The sequence below is a fragment of the Monodon monoceros genome, unplaced genomic scaffold, assembly GCF_005190385.1.
Source record: "Monodon monoceros isolate NGI ecotype Baffin Bay Population unplaced genomic scaffold, NGI_Narwhal_1 Super_Scaffold_7, whole genome shotgun sequence".
In the NCBI taxonomy this organism is placed as follows: domain Eukaryota; kingdom Metazoa; phylum Chordata; class Mammalia; order Artiodactyla; family Monodontidae; genus Monodon; species Monodon monoceros.
In genome coordinates this window covers 99,579,031-99,586,121 of record NW_021703784.1, presented here as the reverse complement: position 1 = coordinate 99,586,121, position 7,091 = coordinate 99,579,031, and the positions used below count along the sequence as shown (strand labels likewise).

General features: G+C 59.7%; 2 protein-coding genes across 8 annotated transcripts; both read right to left on the bottom strand.

Annotated features, from left to right (window-relative positions):
• Positions 1-307: 307 nt before the first annotated feature.
• DNAJC4 (DnaJ heat shock protein family (Hsp40) member C4) lies at positions 308-3,707 on the bottom strand. 5 transcript variants are annotated; one of them, XM_029209441.1, is made up of 7 exons: positions 3,496-3,707; positions 3,078-3,170; positions 2,318-2,411; positions 1,647-1,883; positions 1,398-1,559; positions 607-693; positions 308-516 (listed from the first exon to the last, which is right to left on the bottom strand). In XM_029209441.1, exons 1-7 carry the CDS (start codon positions 3,620-3,622, stop codon positions 408-410), a joined length of 909 nt encoding a protein of 302 aa, XP_029065274.1. In that variant the 5' UTR covers positions 3,623-3,707; the 3' UTR covers positions 308-407. The 5 variants fall into 5 exon arrangements, with proteins under 5 accessions (XP_029065274.1, XP_029065276.1, XP_029065275.1 ...); XM_029209443.1 differs by having other exon boundaries at positions 1,647-1,831; positions 3,492-3,681; XM_029209442.1 differs by having other exon boundaries at positions 1,398-1,562; positions 1,647-1,831; positions 3,492-3,669.
• A 289-nt stretch (positions 3,708-3,996) lies between these two features.
• Positions 3,997-7,048, bottom strand: NUDT22 (nudix hydrolase 22). 3 transcript variants are annotated; one of them, XM_029209447.1, is made up of 6 exons: positions 7,027-7,048; positions 6,182-6,679; positions 5,729-5,827; positions 4,643-4,740; positions 4,411-4,504; positions 3,997-4,163 (listed from the first exon to the last, which is right to left on the bottom strand). In XM_029209447.1, the coding sequence occupies exons 2-6, from the start codon at positions 6,659-6,661 to the stop codon at positions 4,062-4,064; spliced, it is 873 nt and encodes a 290-aa protein (XP_029065280.1). In that variant the 5' UTR covers positions 6,662-6,679; positions 7,027-7,048; the 3' UTR covers positions 3,997-4,061. The 3 variants fall into 3 exon arrangements, with proteins under 3 accessions (XP_029065280.1, XP_029065279.1, XP_029065281.1); XM_029209446.1 differs by having other exon boundaries at positions 6,959-7,040; XM_029209448.1 differs by lacking the exon at positions 7,027-7,048 and adding an exon at positions 6,966-6,973.
• Between the last annotated feature and the right edge of the window lie 43 nt (positions 7,049-7,091).

The following is a 7,091-nucleotide window of genomic DNA, read 5'->3' as shown; positions in this document are numbered from 1 at the left end:
GGTGGCGGCGGCGGGCGGCGGGGACGGCGGGGACGGCGGGGGGCCGGGCCCGGGCTGGCGGGCGGGCGGCTCATGTGACCCAGACACGCGCTCCCCACCGGGCCGCGGGGCGGGGGCGGGGTGGGGGAGGGGGGGCGAGGCCGCCGGCGGGGCCCGCCCCCTCTACACACACCCCACCTCCTGCCGCAGCAGGGGAAAGGGGACGCACCGCCCAGGGGGCCGGGCTCCCGGGTGGCCGCCGCCAGAGCCCGGAGGGCGGGGCCCGGGCCGGGGGCTCTGGGCCTGTTGGAGCGAGCCAGACAAGAGCTCTGAGAATCACTTTATTGCACGCGTTTTGGGGAGTGGGGTGTCCCAGAAGGGAGCACACCGCAGGCCCCATCCAAGGTGTGCTCTCCAAGGTGAACCGCTCAGGGGCTGGGGCCGGGGGGCACGATCCCGGGGCCTTGAGGAGGCCCGGGTGGTGGCTGCAGCTGCTGCCCCAGCCGTTGCTCCTCCTGGAGCCTGGCTCTGTTGGCCCTGCAGGGGAGAGTACCTGGTGGTCAGGTTGGGATCCTGGAGGGTGGTGCCAGGACAGTGAGGAGAGGGCAGGAAAGAGCTGGGACAGACCTGGCCCGGGCCCGAGTGTCATTGTAGATGGCTGTGATGATCCGATCCTTTTCATCCATGAAGCTACGATGCATCTGCTCCAGCTTCCTGCAAGGGGGTTACAACCGACTCTGGGAATCCCCAATCCCCGCTGTCTCCCAAGTCCCACCCCCCTCTACCCCACTTGAGGGTCTCACAGCTTTACACTTGTGGGGACCTCAGCTAACTGCCTGTGCTAGATGAGGAAAGGGGCACAGAGTAGCTGGTTCTTGTCCAGGGCCTAATGGCGACCCAGGTCCCTGACTGTCCTGAAGGTGGTGACAGCAGCTCTGTCATGGAGGTCCTTCAAGGCGACTAGAAAGGTGTGTTCATCTAACTCCATCACTGAACTAGGCACACTGCTAGCAGTGTGCACCAGCCTTTAGGTGTGTTTGCTATCGAACCTCAGTGGCAATGGCGCGCATGAGAGAGTGGCAGGAAAACAGCAACTGCTAAACAAATGAAGGCAGTTTCTGGCGAGGCCCAGTTCAATGCATTTCCTTCTTGTGCAGGATTCTGGTTGGCTCCAGCACTCTCTGGCAACCAGCACCAAAGATTTAAATCCAAATTATAAAAAACTGAAAATGACATTAGCCCTTAGTGCAGAGCTGCCTTTGCTAAATAAGACGAGACTCTGGAGGAGACCTATTTCATGCAGTTCTTAGCTTGAGAGACACAAGGGTGCAGGCCACAGGGGTGGTATGGATGGATGGCTGACACTGGGCTTCACCCACCCTCCTGCCCTCTGCCCATCACCCTAGGGGGACGCGCACCTGAAGGCAACATAGTGCAGGCCCATGCCTGCAAGCATGATCAGGAGGCAGTACCCCAGCACCCGCCGGTTGTGCTTGTGCTGCTGCTGCCTTGACTCTGGTCCCTGAGGCCTCACTTCATGAAACTGGGCCCAGTATTTTGCATTGGGGGGTGCCCAGGAGCTGCTGGGAGGTAGAAGAAGAGACAGTGTAAAGACGGGGCTCCCCAGGAGACTTGGGGGTGGCACGCTGGGGGCAGGACTACTGTACCTGTGTGCCTGATGAGCAGACCTGGGATGGGCTGTGGTTCCTGGACACTTTGGGGAAGCTGCTGAGCGGAGCTGGTGGTCATAGCTGCGGCGGCTCTGCTCACGGCTCAGCACTTGGTACGCTTCACTCAGCTCCACAAAGCGGCTGTGCAGAGCTGGGTTCCTGGGGTCCCGGTCAGGGTGCAGCTGGGGTGGGGCAGGACTCCCCTCATCTCCCTTCCCATGACCTGATAATATCCTGATAATATCCACCCACAAGGGCTCATATCATACCCAGAGGCCCTCCTTGGGCAGTGACCCTCACTCTCAGGCCTGCACATCCCTCTAGAAGACCAGAGAGTCAGGAAGCACAAACTCCTGCCCCCTCCCCTTGTTCAAGCCCTCTCCACCTGCTGCCTGGCTCTCATTGGATGCCCTGGTCCCAGCTTTCTCAAGAGCAGGCAGGTCAAGAGAACCAAACCCAGCCCATCAGACAGGACTCCTGGCTCCTGCCCCACAGCCTTTCCTTCCACCCGGCCAGACCTCTCCCCTTGGGGCAGCTCCCCCTCCCTATGAAAGCTGAGGGAATGTGCACCAGCCAGAGTGAGCCTCTCAGCTCCATTCCTGAGAATTTGGAGCGGACCCCATCTGGCTCAGACTTCCCTTCCCCACTCCACTTAAGACCACTGGTACCTCTTTGGACTTGGAGAAGAAAGCTCGTTTAACTTCTTCAGCGCTGGCACCAGGATGCACCCCCAACAGTTCATAGTAGTTACTGGGGCCAGACCTGTGGAGAGAGGCCCAAACCTGCAGGGGCTAAGGAAAACACAGAGGATACCCCTTCCCTGCCCGTCCCAGCCCCGCTGGACCACACCCTTCAACTCAGCATCCAGATGCTGAGGGGGCTGAGGCAGGTGCCAAGGGAGATCTCGAAATCATCCCTCCCTTTTTGAGTGTTCCAGGTAAGGGGCAGATCAGATTGTCTCAAAGTGTAGTTTTCAGACCCCTTGCATCAGAAACGCCTGAAAAGCATGTTTTAAAAAATAGATTCTTGAGGCCCACCTCATTCCTGCAAATCAGGATCTCCAGAGCAGCGCCCAGGAATCTGCAGTTTTGTAAGCTCCCCACACCCCGCCTGGGTTATGCACAGCGATGCTTGACAACCACCTGAGTTGTGGAATGTGCATTGGGTTTGGTTGGGCTCAAATTCCAGATGTGCCACTTAACTCTCTGTATGACCTTGGGGGGTCATCCTTTAATCTCTGATCCTGTGCCCTCAGCAGTGAAGGTGAGGGTAATCTGACAAGCCTGTAAGGCGCCTGACGCAGCGTAAGAGATCACGACTATCCCAGCACCTAGACTATCCCGGCACCTAGCGCAGGGCCTAGAATTGGGCAGGCCAGCCACAAAAACCTACTGAACGACCGGGCCCGGCCCCAGGCGCCCGACTCACCCCTGCCGGGCGGCCGCTGCGAAGAACCGAGTGGGAGGGTTGTGGGGCCACAGCCGGCGCAGGCGCAGGGGCAGCATGAAGGCAGGCGGGCAGCTGGTGAAAGGTCACAAAGAACAGTGGGACGGGAGCAGACTTCAACCACTGCAGCGGGGATGAGGGGTGGGGGTGAGGGGCAGAGGGAAGGGGCCTGGCCCCGTTGAGATGCAAAGGAAAACTGAAGCAGGCCCGGGGGACTCAGGGGCGGGTGGAACCTCCCTGCTGAAGACCAGACCCCAATGTCCTGGCCCTGTCCCCGCCTCTGACCCGGGCGTCTGTACAACCAGCCCCGGACGCCGAGACCCCCCTTCCCACCCTGGGAGCTCGGGGGGCGGGTGCGGGAAGAGCCACACCAAGCCCCGCCCCCCCTTCACTCACAGACCCCTCGGCGGCCGCCGTTTCCTGCTCCTATTCAGGCCCCGCCTCCACACTCTCATTGGCTTAGACATCCAGACCACGCCCACAGGCCTGAGGGTGCGGAACAGCGGCGAAGCCCCGCCCCCGCACATCCATTGGCCTTTGATGCCTCGGATCCACCCATCGAGACAGCAGCCCGGGGACTTGCAGAAAGGCGCCAGCGCCCACCCGGGGAGGCTGCGGCTGGGGGCCTGACCCTCAGTGAGGCTTTCGGCTCAGCCCCCGTTGCTCTGTTCCCTCGGACATGGCTGTTACTCCACTCTGCAGCGAGACGCGTTTCACAAAGCAGTTTCCACCCCATAATCGGCCTGGAACTTCACCGGAGCCTGGCAAGGGGGCACAGCCCTTAGCTTACAGAGGGGAAAACTGAGGCTGGGCCTTTTTTTCCCCCAAGTCACTTGTCCTGTCTCTCTCAGCCACCCCGGCCCCTCTCTCTGTCTCACGGAAACAGCAGATGCCAACGGAATCCAAGAATAAAGTCCTTTATTGTCTTCCGAGCTGTGGTGATAGGGCTGGGGACTCTAGGGCGACTTAGGTGGAACTTTCCTGGAATTCGTTGTAGAGGAAGATGGCGCCTTTGGCTGAGGGGCAGAGCTCGTCCCACATTTCAGTCTCCTGCAACCTCCTCACACTCTGTGGGAAGACAGTGAGACCCAAACATTCCGACCTCGGGTTTCTTGCAGGAGCTGTGCCCACAGTTCTGGCCCTCTCCCTTGGGCTGAGGGCATCCCCAATGAGGTCTTGTGCCTCTGGAGGGAAGCTCTGAGAGATTTGGGAGGCCCCTCTGACCCAGGCCCAGGAGACAGACATGCATCACCAGGCCTCTGCAAGCCCTAACCCAGCTCCTTGTCCAAATGAGACACACTTTGCCACCTCAAACCTGTGTCTCCACAAAGATGATTCCTGTGGATTCGTGGGCCTCAGGTCCCCCACTCGTGTAGTGCTTCCTCACCTGCTCAGAAGTCAGGCTGCACCTGGACAAGGATGTGAGAGTGGCCTGGTGAGTGCTTAGACCCTGTAAGGTCCCTGTGGAGTCCCAGCTGCCTCAGCCATGCCGCTCAACCACCCACCTACTCCAGGACCGAGGACCCCGTCTCCCAGAGCTCACTCACTGGACGTAGAACTCAGCACTGGCACGGCCGGCACTGGTCTCATTGCAGGCAATGCCCAACAGCAGCGGCTGGCTCAGGGTGAGCAGCGGCAGGTTCACCTGGGGCCAGGCGTACCACCTGTCAGTGCCCACTGCCCACATCCCTGCCCCCTCAATGAAGAACAGCATGTTACCCTTGTACCGCATTTTACAATGTGTAGTTCAAGTGCCCAGAATCACAGAATGTCAGATCTTGGGCATGTTCATTTCACATGGGAAAACCACAACGGGAGAGATGGAACAGTTAGCCCAGGGTCACCCTAGGGAAGTCAATTTAGTAACTGGGGGCTTCCCTGGTGATGCAGTGGTTAAGAATCAGCCTGCCAATGCAGGGGACACGGGTTCGATCCCTGGTCCGGGAAGATCCCACATGCTGCGGAGCAACTAAGCCCGTGCACCACAACTATTGAGCCTGCGCTCTAGAGCCCACGAGCCACAACTACTGAGCCCACATGCCACAACTACTGAAGCCCATGCGCCTAGAGCCTGTGCTCCGCAACAAGAGAAGCCATGGCAATGAGAAGCCCGCGCATTGCAACGTAGAGTAGCCCCCGCTTGCCTCAACTAGAGAAAGCCTGTGCACAGCAACGAAGACCCAACGCAGCCAAAAATAAATAAATAAAAATTTAAAAAGTAATTGGGACTCCCATTTACTCCTCTTTTCAACAAACCTGGCGGAAGTAGGCAAGACATTTATTATTGTCCCCATTGTAAAGAGGAACACAGAGACAAGGCACACAGAGATGAGGGTTAGAATTCCACTCCAAGTGTGCCTAGCTGCAAAGCCAAGCTCTTTGCTCAATGCCAGATGCCTGGGAATTCCCTGGCGGTCCAGTGATTAGGACTCCACACTCTTACTGCCAAGGGCCTGGTTTCAGTCCCTGGTCAAGCAACTAAGACCCCACAAGCCACATGAGGCAGCCAAAAAAAAAAAAAAAAAAAGCCAGATGCCTACAGACACTCCTGCCATCCCAGACCTGTGAAATTCTGGATTGTTCTATCCCCTCCCTCCTTGCCCACCACTCTGTCCCACCTGCCTCTCACTCACCTCATCACAGATCTCCTGAAGGACACTGGAGAAGAGCTCATGCACCACCAGCTCCCCAGGGAGGTTGATGTGCAGGGGTCTGCCACCTGGGCACAGGGCCTGTAAGAGGTCAGGCTCAGCCCCTGCTCCCCTCTTCTCGCCCTGCTTTTCCCCACATTCACTGGCCCTGAGGGCCTGGTTGGGCACAGAGTGAGAGCCTTGGTGATCCCCTGACCCAGGCCCTGTTTTTCCAGATGGAAAACCACAGGTCCAGCTAGGTCCTCCATCCCTACCCCCACCCCCAATTCCCTAACTTCCCATGGGTCTGGGGCAGGATTCAGCAGGGAGGCTGAGAGGCTGCCCTGAGCGGAGACTTTCGGATAAGCACCAGGCCAACTCCCCCTTTAAGGGATGAGGAAAACAAAGCCGAGCTCTCTGGGTCTTTGTGCCTTTGCGCCCAGCCTGGCATCTCACCTGAGGCTCAGGGTGCCCACCGGGCACGTCCACTAGCCCAGGTGCCTCAGCCACCTGCCCAGAGCGGCGCAGGAAGACAAGGAAGTCGTCAGCAGTGGCCAGTGCAGCGCCCACCCCTAAGGGGTCTGCCAGGTAGGCTTGCTTGTCACCCCAGTCGGTGGCCCCCTGCTGTCGCAGCCAGGCAGCTGAGCTGGCCCAGTTGGTGCCCAGGAAGTCTCGATAGGAAGTAAGGCCCAGGCACAGGTGCAGCTGTGGCCCCGGCGAGCCAGTGGGCACCAGGGTGGCAGAGTGCAGGCGGAACTTGGGGGCGTCAAAGAGCCAGGGCTGGGCCTGAAGCCGGCTCTCCCAGACTGCAGTGATGGCCTTCTCCCCTTCTGGCAGTGGGCGACGGTCGTAGGCAGGGCTCAGCTCAGCCCGTACCTGCTCCTCAGGCAGCCCCCCCGGGGGGCATTGCAGCAGCAGGGACACCTCAGGGTCCATGATCTGGATAGGGCAGTTCTGGGGGAGGGCAGAGCCAGGCCTGTCACCCCGGGGGACCCACAGCCACCCTTGGACCCGACAGCTGGCCCCCTCTGCCACAAACCTCCTGAGGGTACTTCCAGCCCTTCTGCACCCCCCTGACCCCTCCCTGGGCTGTAAAACGTCTTATCATCCCAGCAAGAGCTCCGAGGCTCCTGCTACCAGACATCCCTGAGACTCCCGGGCATCCCTACGACTCAGAGGTCCTGGGTCCTGTCACCCGCTAATGCCTCTGTCTCCCCAAACCAAAAGTCTTGCCTCCAACCCCTGACGCGGCGGTAACCCTTCCCAGGGTCCAGAAGCTCCAGGCTGCAGCCGGTAATCACCTGCCTACTCTCCTCGCAGGCTCCGCCTCTTTCCCCCGGAGCGGAAGTACCCGCCCCCTTCTTCC

Coding starts and splice junctions, on each gene's coding strand:
- NUDT22 (XM_029209447.1), bottom strand. CDS start 6,661: ATGGACCCTGAGGTGTCCCTGCTGCTGCAATGCCCCCCGGGGGGGCTG. Junction 5,828..6,181: donor GTGGGCACCCTGAGCCTCAG/GTGAGATGCCAG, acceptor GACCTCTTACAG/GCCCTGTGCCCAGGTGGCAG. Junction 4,164..4,410: donor TCATCTTTGTGGAGACACAG/GTTTGAGGTGGC, acceptor GTCTTCCCACAG/AGTGTGAGGAGGTTGCAGGA.
- DNAJC4 (XM_029209441.1), bottom strand. CDS start 3,622: ATGTGCGGGGGCGGGGCTTCGCCGCTGTTCCGCACCCTCAGGCCTGTG. Junction 2,412..3,077: donor GCAGCGGCCGCCCGGCAGGG/GTGAGTCGGGCG, acceptor CTCTCTCCACAG/GTCTGGCCCCAGTAACTACT. Junction 1,884..2,317: donor TCTTCTCCAAGTCCAAAGAG/GTACCAGTGGTC, acceptor GGATATTATCAG/GATATTATCAGGTCATGGGA.